Source organism: Suricata suricatta, chromosome 1 (assembly GCF_006229205.1).
Source record: "Suricata suricatta isolate VVHF042 chromosome 1, meerkat_22Aug2017_6uvM2_HiC, whole genome shotgun sequence".
Taxonomy (NCBI): Eukaryota; Metazoa; Chordata; class Mammalia; order Carnivora; family Herpestidae; genus Suricata; species Suricata suricatta.
The window spans coordinates 66,718,873-66,745,512 of NC_043700.1; the positions used below are offsets into that span (position 1 = coordinate 66,718,873).

General features: G+C 36.1%; 1 protein-coding gene across 2 annotated transcripts in view; it reads left to right on the plus strand.

Moving 5' to 3' along the window:
• The window catches only part of PDGFC (platelet derived growth factor C), a 199,844-nt gene that overhangs the window by 135,369 nt on the left and 37,835 nt on the right, over positions 1 to 26,640 (plus strand). For both annotated transcript variants that reach the window (XM_029939734.1, XM_029939744.1), the window contains exon 3: positions 10,062 to 10,242. In XM_029939734.1, the coding sequence (XP_029795594.1) occupies positions 10,062 to 10,242 (181 nt within the window). The remainder of the gene's footprint in view (positions 1 to 10,061; positions 10,243 to 26,640) is intronic.

Sequence of the window (26,640 nt, forward strand, 5' to 3'; positions counted from 1 at the left end):
TTATGGTATAATGATCCTCTTGCAATTCCATTACTCTTAGCTGTAATGACTTTTGCCTTGTTGTGTTACTTCTTTGTACCTCAGTTTTCCCATTTATAATATGGTTATAATAATAGTAGCTATGGATAGGGCTGTGTTGTAAGATTGAATGAGTTAATATTGATTAAGTGCCTGGTACATAGCATGTGCTACAAAATGTTTGCTTTATTGTGGTGATTTTGTTTCATACAAATATTATGGAAGTCTTGTTTCTTAAAACTTGTAGCAGAGGCATGATTTTTGGCATTTAGTAACATTATGTGCATTTGCTCATGTAGTGTTTACAATTTATTATGAAATTTATTATTATGTATTTTTATAATTCTACTGTGAAAGACATGTCCCCTAAGTAGTTTCTGGCATTTGTTGTTCTAAAAAAAGACTATGGATCGTTGCATATTGATCCTATATTTAGTCACTTTACTAAATTCTCTTCTAGTCCTGAATGGTTTTTAAAAGCCAAAATCTTTGGAATTATCTTGGACACCTGTTTTTCTCACACCCTACACCAACTAATATGAAATGTACCTTAAAAATAAATACAGCATCGGGGCATCTGGGTGGCTCAGTCGGTTGGGCGGCCAACTTTGGCTCAGGTCATGATTTCAGGATTCAATCCCCACGTCAGGCTCCACACTGACAGCTCAGAGCCTGGACCCTGCTTCAGATTCTGTGTCTTTCTCTCTCTCTGCCCCACCCCCACTTGAGCTCTGTCTCTGTCTCTCTCTCAAAAATAAACATAAATAATGTTTAACTACGTACAACATGTAGCCATTCTTAGCCTCTAACCCTCTACCATGCTATGAGCCACCCATCCCGTAACTCCTTATTTCCAAGCTCTTCCAGGATCAGTGCTGACCCTATTGTAGTCTATTCTCAAGGTAATTTATTATCAACTAAGGATCATTTTTCTCTTCTCTTTTTATTACAACATTTATTTTCTTTTCTCTAAAGCAGCTAGAGATCCCGCTCCTCCTCCCCAAAATTGTAGTGATTCTAACTTTAATGAGAATGATTTTAATTTTACTTAATGTAAAACTTGAGGCTTCCATTAAATAACTTTTTACCATGACTTGAAAGTGTACTGCTATTCACAATTTACTCATTTTTTATCACATAGTTTCAGTATTTGTTAATATGATCCTATAGTTTTTCTCCTGTTAATACTAAAACTTAATTTTTACATTTGCCTTTATGTTCATAATCTAAACCCATATTCTCTCATGAATTGCTTTATCTTTTAATACTATGATGGTTGATATTTCATGACATTTTATTTGGTATTTTTGCATTTCCCTCACTTTGTATGCAAAATTGGTCCTGATTTTACCTGTTTGACCTGCCATTTGTAAGAACTTTGATACAAGCTGTTTTTTCCATTTATTAGATATTTTAATTTTAATTTATTTTTCCAACCTTATTGAGATATAATTGGCATGTAATATTGTGTAAGTTTAAGGTGCACAATGTGTTGACTTGATACACTTCTATATCTCAGTGTTCTTACCACCAGAGAGTTAGCTAACATCTTCATCAAGACACATAATTTCATATCTTTTATGTGATAAGAACATTTAAGATCTAATCTCAGGGCACCTGGATGCTCTAGTCAGTGAAGCACTGACTCTTGATTTCAGCTCAGATCATGACTGCAGGGTGGTACAGACCAAGCCTCTCATCAGTCAGGCTGTGCTCTGGGCATGGGACCTGCTCAGGATTCCCACTTGCTTGCTCTCTCTCTCTCTCTGAAAAAACTACACCTAATATCTTGGTAACTTTAATATATGTTTTAATATATAATATAAACTATATCCGCAAAATTTAGACTAGTTTATTTTGTTATTAATTTAGGTAGATATCTGCCATTTTCTTTTTTTTTACAATTGCTCTTATAAAATTAGAATTAAATGTTTTCTTAAAGTCAAATAGAACTCTTCTGTAAACCTCATACCATTATATCTTTTCATTGACAAGTGTTTGATAATATTTTCAGTTTCTCTTAGAGTTATTAGTTTACTTTTTCTACTTTTTCAGTCAACTTTGAAAATTTACATTGCCCTGGTAAGTCATCAGTTCCATTTAGCTTTCCAGATTTCATTGGCATAAAGTTACATAAAACATACCTACAAATTTTAAATACTTTTTTTAAGTTTATTTATTTTGAGAGAGAGAGAGAGAGAGCATATGTGTGCAAGAGAGGCAGAGAGAGTGGGGGAGAAACAGAATCCCAAGCAGACTCTGGGCCGTCAGTGTGGAGCCTGATGTGGAGCTTGAACTCACGAACTGTTAGATCATGACCTGAGCTGAAATCAAGAGTTGGGTACTCAACTGACTGAACCACCCCAGGCACCCCTTAAATACACTTTTCTCAGTGATCATTATCTTCTTCCTCATTCTTAATTATATAAAGTCTTGGGCCACCTGGATGGCTCAGTCAGTTAAGTGTTGGACTTCAGCTCAGATCATGATCTCACGTGGGTTCGAGCCCCACGTCGGGCTCTGTGCTGACAGCTAGCTCAGAGCCTGGAGCCTGTTTTGGATTCTGTATCTCCCCCTCTTTCTGACCCTCTCCTGCTCGCACTATCTCTGTCTCTAAAAAAAAAACAAACAAAAAAAAACAAAAACAAAAAAAACCCCATCTTGATTCAACTCCCTCTCTCTATCTTTCTTTTTTCTGAGACCAAGCTTTGAGTTTTAATTCTAAATTCTAATTTTGGTTTCAAATATATCTCTTATACTTTCTCTTTCCATTAATTTTCACCTGGTGCTTTATTTTACTTAATTTTTCTACCTTTTGAAATCATGAGTTCTAGATTTGCAGTGTTTTTATTTAGAAAGAAGATAAATTTAAACTATTAATTTCCTTCTGTATATAGCCCCTCCATGTACAGCCTAACCATTTCTCTGGAAATTCCTTCCTCATGTGTTGTCAGCCCTCTGAAGCATGCTCTGTGGTTTGACTTACATAATTTCTACATAGGTTTCAAACTATCCATACAGATATTAGAGCAGCTAAAAATAAATACATTAGTACCTTCCTTATCCGCTGTTTCAGTTACTTGTGGTCATTTGAGGCTTGAAAGCAGATGATTCTCCTTGTGCTGTATCAGCAGAAGGTCAGTAGCACTTAACACGACTTCACAACGCCTTTGTCATTTGCCTTCCCTCATCTCGTCACGTAGGCATTTTATCATCTCACTTCATCAGGAGAGGAAGACAGGTGATTACAGCAGTAAGATATTTTGAGAGACGGCCCACATTCACATGACTTTTATTATGATATATTGATATAATTGTTCTATTTTACTGTAAGCTGTGGTTTTGAATCTCTTACTGTGCCTAATTTATAAATTAAGCTTTGTCATCAGTGGTGTGTATGCGTAGGAATAAACAGTAAATAAGGGGTTTCGTACTGTTTGAGGTTTCAGGCATCGCTGGTGATCTTGGAACATATCCCCTGCAGATGAGGGAGACTGCCGTATTACCAAATTGATTTAGACAAATACTTGTAAAATTTATATGCCCACATTACCAAGTTGACTGATCGGTTTTATTTGAATGGCTCTGAATGTTTCCCTAGCCATTGAATAAAGCCATTTAGCCAATTTGAACAAAGACACAAATTCTCTTTAATGAAGCCTGAAAATAAAGCAAATATAATTATGCACTCATATTTCAATTATAGTACATAGTGTGGCTTAGAACTGAAGGGTTCTGGAGTTAGCTCTGGGTTCTAGGGTTCCACTGCCTTGGCTCTATGTTTAGTTGCTATGTGACCTTGGCCAGGAACCTAGGTTTCTTGTGTTTTATAATGCAGAAAAATGGACACAGTAACAGTATCAACTTCTTGTGATTTTTGTGAGGATCACATGAGTTTATGTACAAAAGGCAATTGAGATAATGTAATTATTATTTTAAAATTATTTTCAGTATATTAAAGTGTATGTAGATATTTTGGTATCCAAATAGGGATCTGAAACCTCAGTCTATGAGTAGTACTCTTCTAAACGGAAGTATAATCCAATAAACACTGCAGAATAATTGTCATCTTATTGACTTTATTACCTTTCCCAGCAAACTTGTGCTCCGGGTGATACTTGCAGAGCTGGGTCTTTTAGGATCCACGAGTATTTGTTGGCAGGGTTTCACACCATCATCAGATTCAGTAATTCCTGAGGTAGATCTAATTGACAGGGTTTTAGTTAATTTGAACGAGAAACAGCCTATTTTGCAGGTTTGGTTTATTTTTGTTGAAAGAAGCTGGGTGTCTGACAATTCTGTTTACCAGGGAATTTATTTCTTTGGTGTACTCCTTGCAATTCTTGGGAGTCAGAAAGCTGTCCTCATGCCCTCACAGTTTTTAAATTCCCACACGGGAACGAAAATTTTGTCTACAATACCAGACTTGTTTGTTAAACATAAAAGAACATAAATCCTCCATGGGTCCCCAGGGATATGTTAGAGAAAGGGAGTGATCATTATAAACCACTTAGCGCTGTGTGCTCTGTATCATCTTGCCGTGAGAAAGTGATGTTTGATTGGCTCATAAAATAGGTTTAGTAAATCCTTTAAATACTGATGTGAGCACTTGTGCGTGTTGGAAATTAATACCTGATCGTGTATTATAAGGATTACCATGTCTCCAGAACAGTGTAGATCATGTGTAGATTTCTGCATTTAAGGAAGATTATGTTTTGTGATTTCACTTTTATGTGTCAAATGTTGCTTGGTTTTATCATCTTCCATTCCTTTGACTAAGGCCTAGAAATGGCTTTCGTCATCGTTTTCTGTCTTACTTGATGCTTTGAGCAATGCTAGAGTCTATAAATCAACGGACTTCCGCAATAAACTCCCATCTGCAAATATTGCTTTATCAGAAAAAATAAAAACTTCAAATTATTGGGGAAGATGATTGGATTTATGCATTAGTCTTTTTCCAGCCGTATTCTGTATTCTCAAATATTTAAAGGGCGTGTAGAATCAAGTGGCAGTGATTTTTACTTTCATTTTTTCTATTTTGAAGATTACACATAATACTGAGGCATGGGGATACTTTACAGCTGGATCTCCACTTGGTCTATTTTACCTGAACTTGAATATGATTTAAGTTTTTCAAAAATGCTGTTTTTATAACCATATCCTTTAGCAGGAGGATTTACCATCTTAAGAGGGAAAACTAAGCGTTAGTAACTAATGATGGTATTAATATTTTTCAGTATCAGAGACAGCTAAACAACTGTTGAGGATGACCATAAAAATTGATGGTAGAATAGTTGGGTGAAATTTAGAATTATATTTTTATTGAACACCACTTGTGAAAAAATATCTTAGGAAAAGTTTACTATGAAATAATTCGTAGCATATGTTAGATTCTGCTGTTTTATAGGCAAAAAAAAAAACCAAACCCAGTACTTTTTTAGATGTTGATTTCACTTAACCTTCATGGAATGCAAAACTATGTAGATTTTTAAAGCACTGTGGTAAATGTATGCACCAGGCTTGTATGAGCATGTAATATTAATTGCCAGCTGTCTACTGCAAATCCAGAAATTGTTATAAAGATTAGTCAATTTTTTTAATGGGATCAAATTCAGTAGAAAATCTTCATGAAGAAGTAATAATCTATGTCTAACTCTCGTTTGCAGGACAGTGATTTTTGTTTCAGGACCTAAGATAAAACCAAGTTTAAGACTTATAAGTTCTTAACATGTATAATCCAAATATTTCTATGTAGTTAAAAACTCCTTTTAAATATTTCTGAAGAGCTTACAAATCAGGTTAATATGTACTGGTGCTTATTTTCAAACAGGTAAAAATTATATAATAGAAAAATAGTTAATGTGAATTGTTTCCATTTTCTTGCGTATGCTCTTTTCTCGTATGAGACTTCTGTTAGATAATTCTGAAAATGGACTGAAGTAAATTTTTGATGCTTTGTGTTCTGCCCAACCAGTTTATTGAAATGACTTCATAATTGCCAAACCCAAGGGATACTTTCTGGTTTTCAGTGTCTTTCGCCTGTGTTTGCATTCGGTACCACAGGCACCATGGATCACTTCTGCTTCCGGTCGATATTTCCCTTCTCTCTTCGCTCAGTTCTGTGGCATCCCTCGCAGACTGTGTCTTTACATGTGTTTGTTACAGGATCTTTTCTTTCTACCCACGCTTGTCATGATATCGTTTCCTGGCATTCCTCAGAGAGGTGGCGATTCTGTGCCCTGCCAGTGTTACTCCCTCACTGAAACCTCCGTGGCTGTGCCTCAGAGGCGCATGGGGGCAGAGCATGTGAATGAATGACTATCTCTGTGTTAAAACAACAACAACACAACAGCAAGAATGGCAACGGCATAGAAAGTAGTAGATGGGGATCTTTTTATTTATTTATTTATTTATTTATTATTTATTTATTTATTTATTTATTTATTTATTTTTGAGAGACAGATTGCGTGAGCAGGGGAGGGTCAGAGAGAGAGGGAGGTACAGAATTCGAAGCAGGCTCCAGGCTCTGAGCCATCAGCACAGAGCCCGAGGCGGGTCTTGCACCCACGAACTGTGAGATCATGAGCTGAGCCGAAGCCAGACACTTAACCGACTGAGCCGCCCAGGCGCCCCAAGACAGGGATCTTTAAGGACTTAGAAAGACCATGTCCCATCTGAAGCTCTTTCCCCTTGGTCCCAGCCTCAGTTGCTATGAAGGAGTGAAGGCCTGATGTTCATTCCTTCATTCACCGTATACTGATATAGTCTGTACTGTGTTCCTGGCACATGGCATTAGGGATAAGGCAGGAAATTAAAGATCCCACCTCTTCTGGAGCTGACACCAATTCCAGAAATCTGAACCCTCATGGAGTCGCCCTAGGGCTAATGATATTAGTACTACTAGATCTTCAAACTTAATTAAAAGAAAAAAAGCCAGAAATCCAGATATTCTGTGCAATTCCACTTTTTAGAATGTTGACTTAATTTTTTAAAAGAAACAGAGCCTATTAAACCTGTGCTTCCTTGTTTGCTACATTGGCCTACAAAATATTCTAACATCTGACTCGGAAGTACCAAAGGCCTTCCTACTTACACCTGCTTTCCAGCTTGATCGTCACCTACTTCTTTGTTCCCCACTTTCTATTCACAGCCGACCATGCCTGGCCCCTTCTTTCTTCAGTCGCGTCTTACATATTGTCCTTCTCGCTACAACGCATTTCCATTTCCCTTCCTTTCACCCCCGCTCAGTCAGTACTCATTGACAGCCCAAATGTTCCTTTGTAAACTGACCCTAATCTCACTGTATAGAATTACTCCTACTCTGCCAGTCTTCCACAGTATTTCCTACATACTCTCATTAGAGCACTTACCCAAGTGTTTTATGGGCCCTGAGCCCAAAGAAGCTATAGTTTCATCTTTGTATCCTAAGAATCCTAACAAAACACTTTGCACCAAGTCAGCACTTCATAAATGCTTACAGAATGATTGATCAGGTCTAAAATCTGGCTCTCTTCAAACTAGCAATGGCGGTAACCCACATTATGTAGGGGAAAACCTCCCAAGCACAGAACAAATAGCTTTGTTTCACGTGTAAACTATCTTGATATAAAAATTACCCTTTCACATAAAATGGAAGTTAGCAACTTTTATACCAAGGAAATCTGAAATAACTACTTAGGTCTGGGTTTTTAAAATTATTTTAATGTTTATTTATTTGTGTGTGTGTGTGTGTGTGTGTGTGTGTGTGTGTGAGTGAGAGAGAGAGAGAGAGGAGAGAGAGAGCGAGAGAGCGCGCGAGCAGGGGAGGAGCAGAGAGAGGGAGACACAGAGTACAAAGCAGGCTCCAGGCTCTAAGCTGTCAGCACAGAACCCAATGCAGCACTTGAACTTACAAGCTTCGAGGTCATGACCTGAGCTGACCGAGCCACCCAGGCGCCCCTACTTAGGTCTGTTTATCCAAGTCCTCTTACTCTGACCCCACCACTTTTCAGTCCCACGACGCACACATACACCAAACTCCGAGAATAATTACACTGGCTGGTTTTACACATTTGTCATCGATGACCCCTACCCATCACATAGTATAGCAGGTATTCTCCCCTTTGTATTTGAGTTTTCTGATTTGTTGCTTTCAAACGCCCAAGGTTATATTAAAAGTTCATGAGGAGGTGGGGGCAAGGGATGCAGGATGGAGAAGAAGGACAGCTTTATCGATGGCAACCGTGTGCCAACAGGGTTTTAGGAATTACACATGTATCCTATCCTAAAACATCCCTGTGAACTAAATAGCATCATCCTTAATTTAAGACCAAGCAAAAATGAGGCTGAAATAAGTTGTTACATGTCATAAGAGAATTCTAGATACTTCTTCAGGATGAAGATTTATAAGTAGAATTTGCCCGTTATATACTCTGTATATAATTTTCAACCTTTTTTTCTTCTGTACATTCACTACTGCGTAAAACATATTATTTTTAGTTGTCTAGTATTTACTGAATTTAGATTTTTGAAAAAGCCTACCAGTGATTCTCAACCATGTCAGACCTACCTTTTAAGAAAAGTTTTCCAATGTCCTCTTTAGTATTCTGAAAGGAAGTTCATAGAAGTGACCATCTATTTATATACACAGTTGTTTAAAATATAAATATAATGGCATGTGTGCTATATAAAGCTGAAATAACATAGTAAGTTTTATGAAAATAATGGATTTAAAATCATAAATACACATGCACAAGTGCGTGAGGAAAATAAAAGGAAGTAGATGTTTGTGTGTTTAAGCAGATTCATTATGAATATGACAGTTCTAAGTATGCACAAATGTGTATATTTTTCATTGTTTTAATTGCGATGCAGACAATATAAGTGTTCTGTTCATGGTATGTTTTTCCAAAACAGTAATTCTTGGTAAGTTCCAAAACATAGAACCTTTCTTTAGTTTATTTGATAGTTTGAATTTCTGGAAAATTTGGTTTTAGCTAAAACTGCAAAATACATTTGTGCTTACATGTGAGACAGTATTAGTTTCCAGACTCAGATGAACTGTATCAAAAATTTCACCTCCATAAATGTCCAGTGGACTGTGTGAAAGGCATGGAGAACATGGGACAAATACTCACTTTCGGGACTTTCCATCGCTGAACATTGTTGCACCGGGCCCGCCACGTGGCACTATGTCCTGGTGCCATGCTCTCCCCTGGTCTCAACGTAAGCCTCAGTGCCTCTACAGATTTCTGGAATGTTTCTTAAGAGGCAACCCTGTTCCTGATGAGTACCACTGATCTAAACCTTCCAAACCAAAATTAACATTTGATGGAAACATTATTTACTCCTTATGTTTAAGATACTGTGTGTAGTGCAATGTAAACTAGAAGTCTATAAAAACTGATTCCGTTCTTCAGGGACTTAACAGACTATGAAAACGGATCACTTGCACATATACAGTGAATATTGAAAATATGTGTTTATCAAAAACAGAAAGATGACGGTGAACTGAGAACACCCAGAAAGGTCTTGCAGAGGCAGACTGGTACAAAGTGAGATTTGAAGGATGTGTATATAATGATGTGGTTCTAGAGAAGCTTGCATCAGAGAGGAAGAAAGGGAGCCAAGGAGTCTGACTAGAGTGAAAGTGTTACTGCCAGAAAGTAATGGACAGTGATAATAGCAGTTGAAATTGGAGTAAAACTATAATGTTCAAGTGGAAATGAAATTGAATAATTCATAATTGAATGTCAGATATGGTTGCTCCATACAAAATATTTAAGCATTGAGATGGCTATTTTTAGTGAATTTGGAGCTCATCAACAGTAGCACTGGAGGGCTTAAAATAGAAGATACATTTTGCCCTAATTGAGAAGGCTTTTTTGATTATGCTTCTTCTTTGAATATTTGAATATATTTACCCAGCTAAGTTTGGAATGGACTCCTGGCTCTGGTTGAACCATAGATCGATCCACTGTATCCATGAACATGGAATTTGAATTGCTAAAAGAACAGATCCTGTTATGATTATGTTATGTCTATTTTGCCTTTGTCTCTTGCAGGTATGATTTTGTAGAAGTTGAAGACCCCAGTGATGGAACTATATTAGGACGCTGGTGTGGTTCTGGTACTGTACCAGGAAAACAGATTTCTAAAGGAAATCAAATCAGGATAAGATTTGTATCTGATGAATATTTTCCTTCAGAACCGGGGTTCTGCATCCACTACAACATTGTCATGCCAGTAAGTACCACTTACAGATTCCCTTGTTTAATTCGGTCAGTTACTTGTTTACTTAAAAGAAAATCAGGAAAAACAAAAAGCAAATAACCTTTGCCTGCCTTGATTTTTTTAATTCATAAACGTCACGGTAGTTATCACAAATCACTTAAGTTCCATCACTGCAGATCATTGATCATTGGCCATGTTAAACATTCTTTCAGAGGAATGAAATGAAACATGTTTTTTACAACTTTTAGGAGATTGTACCATACCCAATCCCCCCTGCAACTCACTGTCTGCTATTTTAATGTTTGTGGGAAGTGACATAAGTATATAGTATTTTCTCTTAAAAAAAAAAAAAGGAAAATCTGTGTCTTTATTACTCTTCCCATTTAGATAACCATCAAAAATTGGACTATAGAAAGTCTTCCTGAGGGGTGCCTGGGTGGCTCAGTCAGTTAAGCCTCAGACTTCAGCTCAGGTCATGATCTCATGTTCATGGGTTCGAGCCCCACATCAGGCTCTGTGCTGACAGCTAGCTCAGAACCTGGAGCCTGCTTCGGATTCTGTATCTCCCTCTCTGTATGGTCCTCCCCGCTCGTGCTCTGTCTCTCTCTGTCTCAAAAATAAATAAAACATGAAAAAACAAAGTCTTCCTGAATTTCAAGTTTGAGTCATAATAAATAATAAAAGACGATTTTAGGTTTCTAGCATTTTTGTAGACCTTTCTTATATGATACTCTTGCATTTTGCTAAATGTTACTGTCGCTTTAAAGAGATAAATTTTGAAATTTCCACAGGATTCCAACAGTTCTAATATTCAAATTAATTTATATATTTTGAATGAACACATTGCAGAACTAGAAAGCCAGCACTGTTTGATATTAATACCATTTTAACTAAATTCATGTCTCTAATTGCCCTTAAATTTCGTGTTCTTATGTGATGTTTTACTTTTTTTTCCCATTAAGGTGGCATCTTTCCTTTTTTTGTGCCTGCCAAAAATTTATTTTTCACATGTGTTGTTTATGAATATGTACATAACATTTTGTACATGACAGTTTTCTTTTTATTGAGAGAAGTAAGCTTATTAGTTATTCTTTTAAAATCAATGTTTTAGTAAAATATATTTTAAAAAGTAGTCCTCTCTATTATCCTACTTATCCTAATATTTATCCTGCTTGAATAATACTTAATATCTTTATGTTTCAATAAAAAAGTTCTGAAATTCTTACTGGAATTTAAGAAATCTACTTGGTCGAATTGTAATTGTTACTGTAGTTTTGGTTATAGTCTGATGGTTTGTATCTTTTGTTTTACATATTTTTCAAGCATTCATACCTATTTGTTGCACAACAGAAATGTTAAAAACCCTTTCACTAGTTTTATCACATTTCTTATTAGTAATTCTGAAGTACTCCTATACATATGATGATGTCACCTAATATACCTTTTAAATATGATCAATAATATCACCATTTAAAATAATATAAAAATTGATACCTTCAATGCTTTTGCCAGGAGATGTAACAAATCAGCAAGCACTCTGGGAACGTGACATAGTAAGGGTTACACGCATTGACATCTGTGTTCTTAGTGGGCATAAGGACAATGCTCATAGCAGGCTAGCAGTTCATGAAGCCAATTTGAAAATATGGAATCAATAATAAACATTACATACTATATTCTTATTGTAATGTTAAGTAGAACTTTCTTCTTTTGGTTGCCCAAACTCATCTGTGGAACACTAAGGATGCGACAAATTAATAAATTTAACTATTGTTGGAGATATAGTTAAGAGAAACCATAAAGTGAAAACTAAAGTTTGAAAATGGCCTTATATTCATTTAGTAACAGTAGAATCGTTTATTGTGTAAAATCAAAGTTAAGGGAGATAGATAGCTCTAATCTATATGTCATAAATAAATTGTGAATCTTGATCAGTTACCTTATATGGGTTATCTAATATCCAAACCTCTGTTCCATGATGAAATATTTTTTGCCAATATAGATTCTCTACCATTTTTAGTTAATTTCCAAAGTTTTTCTTACTTTAATAATTTAGATTTTTTAATAGTCTATTGTCAAACTGGTTTCCATATAACACCCAGTGCTCTTCCCCACAAGTGCCCTCTTCCATCACCACCACTTCCTTTCCCCCCACCCTCCCCCTTCAACCCTCAGTTCATTTTCAGTATTCAGTAGTCTCTCAGGTTGTGCATCCTCTCTCTCCCCAATTCTCTTTCTCCCTTCCCCTCCCCCGTGGTCCTCCATTAGGTTTCTCCTGGTCTCCTGTTAGACCTATGAGTGCAAACATATGGTATCTGTCCTTCTCTGCCTGACTTATTTCACTTAGCATGACACCCTCAAGGTCCATCCACTTTCCTACAAATGGCCATCTTTCATTCTTTCTCATTGCCATGTAATACTCCATTGTATATATATACCACATCTTCTTGATCCACTCATCAGGTGATGGACATTTAGGCTCTTTCCATGATTTGGCTATTGTTGACGGTGCTGCTATGAACATAAGGGTACCTGTGCCCCTGTGTGTCAGCACTTCTGTATCCCTCGGATAAATCCCTAGAAGTGCTATTGCTGGGTCATAGGGGAGTTCTATGGATAGTTTTTTGAGGAACCTCATACTGTTTTCCAGAGTGGCTGCACCAGTTTACATTCCCACCAACAGTGTGCAACAATTTCCTACTTGACACATCCCCAAAGGCAAGGGAAATGAAAGCAAAAAACAAGCTATTGGGTCCTCATCAAGATAAAAAGCTTTGCATTGCAAAGGAAACAGTCAAGAAAACTAATAGGCAACCGATGGAATGGGAAAAGATAGTTGCAAATGACATATCAGATAAAGGGCTAGTATCCAAAATCTACAAGGAACTCACCAAACTCCACACCCAAGAAATGAATAATTTAGTTTTTTTCTTTACATTTATTAAGATTTAAAACTTTTATCTAGAAATGAGAAATGTTAATAGTAGACAAGAAAGAACATTTTCAAAAACCACTATTGATTGATAAGTAATACTGTTTTAGTAAAATATATTTTAAAAAGTTGTCATCTCTATTATCCTACTTATCCTAGTATTTATCCTGCTTAAATAATATTATGATGATGTCTTTAATAAAACCACTAAGAATCTGTTAAACACACTTTCACAGTATCTTACTTAAGAGAATTTATGAATTTAAAAATTTCTAAGCATAGGGAAATAGGACTACACTTTCACAAAGTTATGTAGTCCAGATTTTCAGTATGAGTTTTAGCATATGTAGTGTTCTTAAATATATAAAGTTGAAACAATTAAATTTCACTACAACATAATGATAGGTGTTATATCACAACAAAGGATTTATTGATACCTAATCTGTGACAAAAGTAAACTTGAAACTGAGAAGGTACTTATATCTTAAATAAATTCTCTTCTTCCTATTATATTACTTTAAATATGTATACCAATAATCATGCTACAGAGTAAGACATGTAAGCCAAAATATATATATGCCACCATCAGGGGTTGTATTTGTCTAATTTTATGACTGCATGGGTTAGCTATTTGTATAACCCAAGGAGTTGTGTGGATTAAATAAAATACATAAGGCTAAAAAAACAGGAAATTTATAGTGTTGTACTCAGTTCTGGGGCACATTATAGGTTCTTAATAAATCCTTGAATGCTGAGTTAGTGATACCATTCACTTGCTCCAGCTTATCTAAACAAAAGGTTCACTGACACCTGTATTTTGATCTGTCAGAGGATACCAGGTTCATGAGCCTTAAGATGAGATAAAGCCTCACAGGGTTTGGAGTAAGCACCATCTATTCTCTTGACTCAGAAGGGTCCCGCCACCTGATTTTGACCTAGTCCTGGAGATTTACTGTGATAAGATCAGAAATTGCATCTGAGAGACTTTAGATGAAAAGTGTATCACCATTGGCATCATTAGAATTAAATTAAGTGCATTTTTAAATAGTTACTGAAGTGATTTGATAAACTGTAAATATGGGAATTGGCATTCTCCTGGCATCTATTGAGCCACATTTTGTATGGCACCTGAGTTGACCTGTGATGGGCTGCAGAACATGGAAATGTGTAGAGCTATACATAGGACATCATCTATTAACTTGCCTTATGCTTAGGAAAACAGCAGCCATTGGATTGCAAGAAACAAGGGAATTTGATGTCATTGTCCTTGTTGCCTAATAAGTATGCCTTGGTGATTTTAATTCTGCCATATTGTCCTCTGGGGTGATCATTGATATATGACTTTTACAATCTCACAAACTTAGGTTCTGTTGGGTTTAAATCTATTTTGGCAATTTATCTGCCATTTCATCGTCTTGGAATCCTTTGTCTGGGTTCCTTGTCTGTCCCTTCTCCCACACAGCCACCCTCCTGTTCTCAATAACTCCCTGCAGAAGGGTGAGATTTGGTTAGTGAAAATTTGACAAGTGAATATGCTGTTAAGTCTTCCAGAATGTTTTGAATTATCATTGTGTATTGCTAAATGACATCCCTCCCTGCGTGCCCCTCCTCCCCACAACATTATTACTAGCCTGGCAAAGATCCATCAATCTTATCTGTGTATCAATGAATGAAACCCTAAGGGAAAAATGTTTGCCTTTTCAAGAACAGACTTAAAAGTTTCTGTGGCATTTGCTCAAGGGCACATGCCCCTCCAACCCCTGGATCATCTCTAATATTTTTTTCTTTTTTCTTTTTTTTTTTTTTTTTGCCAGAGATGCACTTCATAATTAGCACACCCAGCCCCTTACAGGCATTGCTCTCATTGGCTGCAAAACCATCCTTGCAATATAGGACTTTGCGGACCACTGGCCACAGTGGTCTCCCTTAATTCTGTAATGATAAAAATGATACGAACCATAGATCCTCAGTGGACTATTAGCTTTCTGAACTGAGGTTTGCTACTGAGTGCCTAGCACACCCTGCAGCACCTGCTCACGAGTATCTCCCATTCCCCTGGGAGTTGTCTAAACCCCCTTGGAGTTGTACTGCCTTCTTATTTACTATGTGCTACCTTTGTCACTGTTGTATACTAGTGCTGTTTCATCAGTGAGAGCACTAAGGAATCACACTAATGACACCAGGTAGTCTCCTGGTCCCGATATATTGGAACTAGTTTCTCTCTCTGTCTCTGTGTCTCTCTGTCTCTGTCTGTCTGTCTGTCTCTGTCTCTCTCTGTGTAGGAGTGGAACATCCCAAGCAGTTCAAGAAATTGGTGCCTACTTATGACATTATAACCATTAATGTGTATAATCGTACTCCCTAGCTTTTTTATAATTAACTCAATATTTTGCATCTGCTCACACACCAACAAAAACTTTGAGTTTAATCAGTTTCTTTTTTTTTCTGGGACAATTATGGAGAAAGTTTATTTTAATATTCTTTGTAGTCTACAAGTAAGGGAGACCATTCTGTAGCCTTCTTTGGGAGTATGAATTTGGGAGTATGTTTGATTCTAACTAACCTTTAAATTTGGTTGTTTCTATACCAACCTTAGATGGTATGTATCTTAGCGGTAGAGTTTTAATACATCAGTTAAAATTTTCAGAAACTGTGTTACCGTAGATGTTGCCATTAAAAACTGTGTTCACCTGTGTAAGATGGCTTACCTACTCTCTTCCCCTCAACTAATGAATGAGAATGCATATAGGTTAAACAAAGGATTACTTACTACGTGGAATAAAATGATGATTTAATATTTAAGGATTTTCCATATTCTCTTGTATATGGTTATATTGTTATTTGTAATATTAAGATTTTAGTATCATTTTCTTGATTCCCAGGTACCTTAGAGTAAGACATAAATAAAATTTATCTTTTAACTTTACTATTTTAAGTTGATATTATAGGCTGAGTTTTACGTTAGGAAAAACTTCAGCATGAGATGTTTACCTGAAATTACAGCCAGTTGTTTATAGCTTTAAAAAAACACTAGGTTTACTACATAAATTTAAATGTTAGCATGTCAGTGTTATTTTCAAGAATTATTTATGGAAATATATACCCCTGTTTGGCCCCATTAATAAATACTGAAAAATAAATTTGTGCAAATTGATACCACACAATATATATTCAGCTTTTATGATTGTGCATAAGGAGTTAATAATGTCTTCGATTTTTTTCTCCCTTCATGCTGAAAAAAAATAGGCCTGGTAGATTAGCACTGAGAGATTGTTTGGGAAGAAATGAAGCAAAACTGAAATAAAACAGTGCCAGCTTGTTTCTGTTTGGAGGCCACACACACTGAGAGCCCGGCACACACTTCGGATCTCTTACAAAGAAAAGGAAATTTCTTGTTTAATTTTAGAGTAATTTATAATAGATTATGTATGTTTTACTCTGTGTACTGTAGCATAAGCACCATTATTTAAAAATGTTAAGAGACCTACAAAGACTGAAAATAGCATCTTTTCTTCCAGCATCAAAAGTTTATTTATAAGAAAATAAGTCTTCATTTAAAAATATCAATTACATCAAAAACCCATACCTATTTTTGAAATAAAATATACAGATCCAAATATGAATGTTTTAATGGTTTTATTCTTTTATAGAACTACTCTTGTTGAGTATAATGTTGTTTGTAATATATCTGTTTTAAAATAGTTATGACATTTGAGGGTTTTTTCTCTCCAACCTGGTTAACATTTCATAGGATGATTAAAATACTATTGATTTTTCTTTTAAAACAGTGTTTTTGAATATTGTATTTTTCAAGAGTTGTTTAATTTAAGCTTTCTGATCAGAAGTAATGTGTAATATCTTCAACAATTCATTTACTCTCATTTTTTAAATTTAATGCATGGATCAGTTTAGATTAAGTGAAATAGATTTTATAGCTACCAGTCTAATTGACCCCGTATATTTTTATCTTCTTTTCCTTTATTGCCTGAAAAGAGTGTGGAGTGATGAATGAACTGCAGACACCATTAACTCACAACAATCTGTGAAACTCATCTTTTAAGTTGTTTCTAAAGCTTTTCTATTATTTATTTTCTATTTTCTTTTTTCACTGAGTAGTAACAGTTGTTTGGTTATCACATATTTTTTGGTTTTTTTAGTAAAATAATATCCAGCGATGAAATAATACTAGAGAGTGGCACGCAAGTAATGTAGCCACTTTATAACCCCAACTTTGGATTTTCCTTAACAGTGATTTGGTAAATGACTTGTCCAGTGTTAAGTCGGGGTCTGGCCAGTGTGCACTATAGAATGGTGTATGGTTTCTGTGGGGAAGGCTTAGAAGGACACTTGATGCCTGAGGTGCCATTAAGGAATGCATGACTGATTGCCAAAGTAGTTATTAATTATGCGGGATACAGAGAACAAAGCCGCTCAGTGAATATTGAAGTTGGAGAGAGGAAGGAGAGAGGGGGATATTTTTTCTGTCCTTTCTGGTATGTGCCAGTAGATTATTTCACTCTTAATATCATGTAAAGAAAAGTCTTAACTGAAGGCCAAATTTGCTTTTATGTCTAGGTTAAGAAACATTCCAAGTAACTCTCAAACAAGGTATCAAGTTCATTTTCTTAGAGGGGAGAAAAAAAAGTAGCATACCTGAAATTAAAATACCTAGAGCAGTATTGTAACCCTAATCCCATAAGAGACAAATTCAGTATTAGAATGTCAAGATTTTTAAAAATTATGAATTTCATAACAAATTGCACTGCATGCCTATATTATTATATTAAAGTGATTTTAATGAGTGAAAACTTTAGGTTTTAAACCTTTAAAATAAATTATTATTTACCTTAAGAGAGAATTAAGAGGGAAAAAAAAGTTAGAATTTTTTGGTTGTATTTAGAGAATAAAAGAAGTTATTTCAAATACTGTATGTCTATACTATAGTATGATTTTTTGAATGATTAGGTTTTATGTAAAATATACAGTGTAATTGTATATTTATGGAGAGAGTCTAGAGATGACAGTATTTTATTACATCAAAGAAATTATACAATTGCTACAAAGACTAAGCTTTTACTTGGCTAAGAGCTGTTTAATGTATTTTTCTACCAACTCCTACCCCATGGGCACAGTGCTCCCTTTCATGTGAAGATCATGGTTTCTCTTCCATTTCTACTGATTCTTTTTGTTCCAGTTAATTCCTAGCTATCAAAAAAGAATTTCACAGATGGTATGATTTGTAGTTAGGAAGGAAAAGTCAGTTGGTCTGCAGAAAAGGCAGACACACCACTTTGAGTTGATGTGCAAGGGATTATAAAATAAGAACTTAGGAAACTTGGATGTTTGATTGATTCATATTTTCTGTCTCAAGCCACAAAGATTTAAAAGCTTAGAGTTAACATGACCGTAAACCTGATAGAATCATTCTCTAGAAGTTTGTTGCAATTTACAATGAAAAACACTTTTGCCTTCAATATCCCCATCCATTTTCCTGTTAAGTCTTTCAACATGTATTAAAGAATATTTGATGAAATATTTCATCGTGAGAAAAAATTTAATAGTATATAGCATTGCCCTGAGTCTCTGAGAACTCACCTTGTTTTGAGAGAAAAGAAATGTATACACAACACACACACACATACACACACACACACACACACACACACAGACACATACCCATATAAATATACTACATGAATAAATATAATAGAAATGGTTTGGAAAGATTTGGAGAAGAGAGGCAGTTGTTCAGAGCAGATATTATAACTCTTAGATTAAGGGGAAAAACAAGCAAGCAAACAAAAACCCTGGAAATTACTTAGTATAAGCTTGATGTCAAATATAGCGTAAAAATTTTCTAAGGGCCCCTGGGTAGCTCACACTTAGGCATCTGACTTCAGCTCAGGTCACGATCTCATGGTCTGTGAGTTGGAGCCCGGCGTTGGGCTCTGTGCTGACAGCTCAGAGCCTGGAGCCTGCTTCTAATTCTGTCTCTCTGTCTCTCTGTCTCTCTCTCTACCCTCCCCCCACCTAATGCTCTGTTTCTCAAAAGTAAACATTAAAAAATTTTTTTTAATCTAAAGACTTTAATAAAAATCATACTATCAGATATCAGAGATTGTGATTCTTTTTATCTGGAATGGTGCCCAGTATCTGCATCTTCAGACGTGCTTGGGGATTCTGATACAAGATGTTCTCACATTGAACTTGTGGGTGAGAAACTGATTTCCACTATAACTGAGCAAATACAGAGAGTTTTACTACAAGATGTTGGGGAAATGCTGTTCATATTCAAACAAACATGAATATTTTTTGGAACAGCTCAGAAATTTCACATGAATGTTATTGCTAACATACCCATGTGTTCTCTATACTTCAGGATTACAAAGGAATGGAATCTTCTCATAGAATTAAATGGATAGATTTCAGTCTTTTAAATTTTTTATGTTTATTTTTGAGAGCGAGAGAGGGCATGAGTGGGACAGGGGCAGAGAGAGAGAGAGAGGGAGACAGAATCTGAAGCAGGCTCCAGGCTCTGATCTGTCAGCACAGAGCCTGACACGGGGCTCGAACCCACAAACCGTGAGATCATGACCTGAACCAAAGTCGGATGCTTAACCGACTGAGCCACCCCGGCTCCCTAGATTTCAGTTTTTAATGCTTGCATTTGTTGTACTGACTTTTCTAAACTAGGTAGTGAGGCTTATCTGTTTTGTCAACTGTCAGTATCTCTTACCTATGCAACCAGAATCAATGACAATCTCCCTTCTTTTCTAGTTCAGCACTAAGCTTGGCTGATAATTCACATATGGCATAGATCCATCACTGAGGCACACTTCTAGACTGGATATTCATTTGTTTTGTTGTGTAAAGCACTATTCTTAGTAAAACAAGACAGTTCCAATCATGAAAATATACGCTTTAAATCTCCTCATACTTTTTTCACATGTAATTCTAATTTTTGTCCGAGTTATACTTGCAGAGTCTTAAAAGGCAAATATTTCTCATAGAATTTTACCAAAAAAGCAGTTGTCCCCAATGCCTCTGTCCAAACTATTTTCCTACACTTTGGAGGCAAGTACTTCCACTTCGTTTAACTCTTTTAGGATTGACCTCTATACCTTCATATAATACGCTTCTGTTGCTACTTCTTGCTTCTTTGGTTTTAAGAATTATCTATGATCTTCTCTGACTTCCCTCTCTGGAAGGCGAGGCTTTCTCTTTCTTTCTCCCTGTATTTACACACATGCAGACACATCCCATCACTGGCTTCTCTAGTATATCCTGATTATATCAGGATCCAAATCCATTGTGTACATTACGGTGGCCATTTAATCATTTTTCATAGCTGAGCCATGAAGTATACTATGAGCATTTCCTTTCCTGCCTTGTTGTATTTTGTTTTCTTTACAGTTCTGTTATTTTTTGTTTGCTGCTTAGCTTTCTATGTGTTTATCACATATTCATCCCAAACTGTTCCTCAAATTGTGTGAATCTCCTCTCAATTAGTGTTCTCTGCTAATGTCATTGACCAGAAGAAATCTCTGCTGTGAAACAATCTAGTCTACTTTAATTTGGATCGATTTCCCTTTAGACCTCTCACACAGCTGTCATCCTTGGGTTGCCACCCACCCTCCACCGCCACTCCATCATTATCCTGTGTATTCCCTTTGCCATTTTCTTGCATTAGATCTCTTGTTTGCAGGATCTTTTGTCTTCTCTCATTTACTTCCTTTTTGGGAAGAGAGTAAATGAATTTACTGTGAAAAAGGAGCATCAGAGATAAAATTTTGTGTGCTTGAATAACTGAAAATTTATTTACTTAAGCATCAACCCCAAATGAATACATGGCTAAATCTAGAATTTGAGTTGGCCACTTAAAACCTGACTGGGCTTTCTTTGCGTGTGGATGGGCTTGTTGACTACGGTCTTTGCTATATTGTGAGTTGGCCAGGTCAATTCCTTGAAAGCCCCCTGATTCCCCTAATCTCTTTTCAATGGGTATAATCCTGGCTGCCAGTTCTCTGAAATAAGAGCAGAGTGGATTAAGACAGAGAGCTTCAGCATTAAGTGTAAACACATTGACTCAACCACCGCCGTAACTCCATATTCAGAATATCACTCAACTCTGCTTGGGTTCCCCAGTCCATAAATCCTCAATTTTATTTTATTCAGGGAAAAACTTGAACGAGTCAGTCTTCTGCTACAGTGGGGAGATACATTTGGAGAGCCTGACAGCTTCATGAGTTTCAACCGGTCTTGCTGTTTTTAGCTCCACTGTCCTTCCCACTTTCATCAGTACCTGATGTCAGTAGATCCCAGAGCTTTTTGGTTGCTCTTTCATGTGAGTCAGGTTGCTTCTTGATTTTTCCCCCTGATGAATTCTGGTTCACCAATTCAATGACTGCACACCTACCTACTTCTCAGTTTCTAAAATTTTATTGCAGTTGACTCCTTTCTTTGGCCTTGCAGAATTCTGCATTTAAAAAATACCTTCAGAATCAATCATACTAGGAGAGAATAGAGTTCAAATCATTATTTTCTTTATTCATGCAATGATGTTTTTATCAAACACTAAGTTTATATTTGATCAAGAAAATACTCAGAAATTATGTTTAGTAGTTTGAGGGCATGGTATGTGCCAGATGCCATGCTCTGTAATTGACTTTCAGGAACAACTCCATTATTTTTCCATGCCAGATGAAATAGGCCCATATAGCAGTTGCTTTGCATTATTATGCTAATATTCCATTTCCCTTTTTTAATGTTGGGGAGGCCTAGATAGGACTTGACATTGATTAGCCACTTAACATATCCTGAACTCTGTTTTTTTTTAATATTTAACATTTATTTATAATTGAGAGACAGAGAGAGATACAACATGAGCATGGGAGGAGCAGAGAGGGAGGGAGACACAGAATCTGAAGCAGGCTCTGGTCAACAAACTGTGAGATCATGACCTGAGTCGAAGTCGGACACCCAACCGACTAAGCCACCCAGGTGCCCCTCCTGAACTCTGTTTCAATACTAGTATTATGTCCAGTAGTATCCAGTAGCATAACAATCAAGGCTCATTCATTTGATGGGTTAGTTATAACCAAACAATTTACCATATGGTCTATACCTTTATGAAAAAGCTATCCTCCTAGTCTTCAAGTAGCTATCTGAGTAATGCTATTGATGTATTTGAATGCTTTGAATGTTAAAACTAGAGCTTTGAAAGGTTTACTCATCTTTTTAAGATGACATACTTGTTATTTAAGATTACTTTGAAATCACATGAATCTTATTTTATATACAATATAACTATCAATTCTTACTTCCTCTTAGAACGAAAGTAAAAGGTAGGTGCAATTAGCATATATTTTTGAAGAGGTTAAGTTTTGAAAGTCATATATATTGTAAACATATTTTGGAAAGGAAGTGCTTGATGATACCAACTTGGAAATAGTTGAATTAAGCAGAAGAGAATGCTGAACATGTATTGAAAGAAGTACTTGGTTTGATGGGTGCTTTTATATCATCTATGGCCGTAATGCATTATTATCACCATTTGATAGATTCAAACTCAGAGATGGTAACATATTTAGAAGTGAGGATATTAAATAGGGCTTTCCTAATTCAAAGTAAAGCCAGGCTACCTCTGGACTAGTTTGGGAAGAGCTCTGATGAAGGCAAAACAGATGTAAGGTTGTCTCTCACCATCTTAGCTTTCTTATTCTATTTCTATTCTCTATTCCATTTCTGTTTTTGTCTTTGTGTATTAAAGCACTTAAGTATTATTTCTATTGATTATGATGTCATGGATACTTTAGAATTTACCTGTGGTTTTTTTTATATAATTGATAGTGGTGATTAATATTGAAGATTAAATTTTACTTTCTCCACACAGTTACCTTTAAAATGCAAATAAAAGACTTAGCTCCTTTAAAAGTTACTTTTGAAGTAGGGGCCTCTACGTGGTTCAGTCAGTTAAGTGTCCAGTGTCCAACTTCAGCTCAGGTCATGATCTCATGGTTCCTAAGTTCAAGGGCTGCATCAGGCTCTGTGCTGACAGCTCAGACCCTGGAGCCTGCTTTGGCTTCTCTGTCTCCCTCTCTCTCTCTGCCCCTCCCCAGCTCATGCTCTGCCTCTCTCTCTCTAAAATAAATAAATATTTTTGAAAAATTTAAGTTACTTATGAAGTAAACACAGTTTCTTTTAAAGAAGGTAAAAATGCATATGGAGTCAATATTTCACTGATTACATTTCATTACCAGTTAAATTTCATCACTATTGAAAATTATCCCAGTTACCTATGAATATATTAGCAGTCTTTTCAGCTCCAAAGAACTTTTCAGAATTGTGTCATTAAGGAGACTTTGAAGGCTAAAATTTATACAGAGAAATAAGAAACTGAAACTAGGAAACAAGCATAACAAAGAAAAAGAGACTTAATTGGGAGTCTTCTATCAAGTGCCTCCTAAATGTAGCTCTGTGGAGTATACAAGACTGCTATCATTTCTAGTCTGGAATGAGGCAGTTTGTGCACACTCTGAAATATAATAGACATTTGATAATCTTCAAAATGAATGGAAAAGGAAACACAAATCTTAAGGACTCATATACAAAGAGAATGCCCTGTCACAGCTATTTACAGGGTGACGCCTAGAGGCGAAGGCCCCAGTGAACCGAGGGAGGAAATTCCGGAACCCGGATGTCTCTGTGTCAGTGCCCCCAGGCAAGGGTCTTATATCTGCCTAGGTGTTTCCACTCCAGTTATGTCAAGTCTGCTTTTGTTTAAGTGTGAATAAAAGCTGGTTTGGAAATGCCTGTCTGGTACCTTCCCTTGTGTTTCTCCACTGTAAGTAGTTATTCAGAAGAGAGATTAAGGTTGTCATCTGTTGCCTTAAAGGACAATATGAATTATCTTAAGCACTTCCAAAGCAGGTGGCTTCAGAAAGCCAAGGTTTATGTTTAAAACTTTTCCTCCCATTTGGATGCATAATAGGAAAGGTAATGAAGTGGCAATTATCTAAGATTCTAAAATAAGATCTGAAGATGGGAATTGGAAGTAGGTTTGGATAGCTCCAAGTGGCCTACTCAGTGTCCGCTACGTCTTCCAAAATTGTGCTTTTAAATTTTATAGCACTGCTAAAGAGGAAATGCCTTTTTCCAGAGGAATAACATTCTGATAGGGTGAAAAAAGAGAGGGAGAAAAAAACAAAAAACGCTTTCCTGCCGGGTGTAAGTTAATGAAATAGCATTAAGTGTAATTAGTTGTTTTAGGAAAAGACAAGTGAAAGACAGTGAATTGTTAGAGAGGCAGAGAAACCCTGCATGCCGAAACTTGACTTCCAACACCTGAAAGAGGCAGTATTAAAATATATGACACATCCTTTGGATCAGATTCTTTAGAAGTCATCTCAAACATTCTGACACAAATATTTTCCTTTTTTTTTTTTTTTGACTATGATGAATGACGCTTTGTGGTGTTCTGGTCGCATTACTGATAAAAACGATAAAAAGAACTGCCAAATCTACCCAGGCGTCCAGAGTTTTGTAAAGACGGGGGATCCCTTTCAGACCTGGTCTGCTGCAGGATCCTGCATTCTCTCTGAATTCAGCGTTTACTGCTGGTTAGTCATCTTTTGGAACTCAGAAAAGGCTTAATATTTTATGCCTAACTGTTGAGAGGGGTGCACTTGACTCAAGTTTGTCAAATGTAACAGTACTGAATGGGAAGATGTTCATTGCTACTGCATATTTCAGTGGCTTTCCCGAATGTTGGGATCGTGCTTTGCATTTATCCACAGTTTGTTTTCTCTTCCAGTAGGATTTCTAATTACATAAAAGGGCTTCACTGTTTCCTGTGGCTCGCCACAGTCTTTATTTGGCATAAATGGCAGGGGATAATTCCATGTCACTGAGCAATTTAAGGATCTTAACTCTTTAAAAGGAAGTATAGTCTTTCAGTAGAATCTTGGACTTTCTGGCATGGCGCCTTTGCATTTAGTTTTTACTCCTTTATGTTGCAGGCCTGTAGCAAGGTGCAATTTAGCATAAGTAATAATTCAGTCATTTGAATTGGAGATACAGGACATTTATATTTTAACTATAAGTTTGTATTAAGCTGGGAAATTTAAAAAAACAGCCTGCTTAATAAATAATAATATACACGTCATTTCTTGAACATCTGCTACTGTATTGGGTTCTTGATATCTATCATTTAATTTATTCAATACAGTACCTCTGAGAAATTATTCCTCTTACCAAGAGGTATGTTCAGAGAAAGAATGCAACTTGTCTAAGGTCCAGAACAAGTAGATAGGAAAACTTATAGTCTAATCATGAATTTCAGCTATAGCGTATATCTCCTCATCAACTTTTGTTCAATAAGAATTTTTTACCATTTTCTTTGAGATAATTACAAATTGATGTTAATTTGTAAAAAAGATCATGTATTCCCTTCTGTCACCTCATTTTCCTCAATGGTAATAACATCTTACACAACTAGATGTAGTACAATATCACAGCCTAGAAAATGACCTACAATCCAGCAACTTCAAAAATAAATTTTTGAATAAATAAAAATATCCAGCACCATAGGGGTTATGACATGAAAGTCTTTATGAAAAGACTTTTGTAAATAAAAATTAGAAGGATATTTGATGAGTACGTAATTTTTTTCAATGTCTTAATCAAGAATAATGAGACAGCATACATTTCTGCATCACAAAATGGCTTCGGCATGCCAATTTGGGTCAGGAGAGAAATTTCTCTTCTAAACTAGATAATCTCATAATCTTCTTCATCTAAAATTCTGTGTGGTGCAAAACCATTTTTGCAGCTTAGAATAGAACATCTATCATAGATTAAAGATTACAAAATACAAAATAATACCACAAATCACTGTTCTTGATGTGGGATTCAAAGTGAATGTGTGAAACATAAATAGTCACTATAAATAAATCCATGAATAAGTCTTTGCTGCCTCTGAGACAGAGATTAATGAAGCTTTAGGATCCTGAGAGCTCAAGATATAATCTATAGCTTTAAACTGATGTCAAGATTGAGAATTGATTGCTTAAAAAGCCCTTCATTTCTCCAGGAGAGATTAATGATTTTAGTGCTACTCAGTCTCTTCTCATGCAAAATTTATATGATTTAGTTTCAGCGGGTATGGTATGTGTGTGTGTTGGGGGAGGATTTACATATTAAATGTTAATTGTATAATATGTAAAAGTTAAGCTAGTTTAAAAGCAAAAGCTAGTACTGTGTGTGATATTCTCAGGATATTTTTAAATTTTGGAATTCAGTGAAAGCCAGCTCATGTATCCTTGGAGGCCGAGAGCTGGCCTGTGAGCTGACTGGAATGGTTCAGATGGAGAATCTTAAGAATGATACACATAGTTTGTAAGTTTGTAAAATTTTACTTTAATTTCCCTAGTCTTCATTTAGGGCCAAGCCCTTTGCTTTACGTAGGAATGTGCTAACCG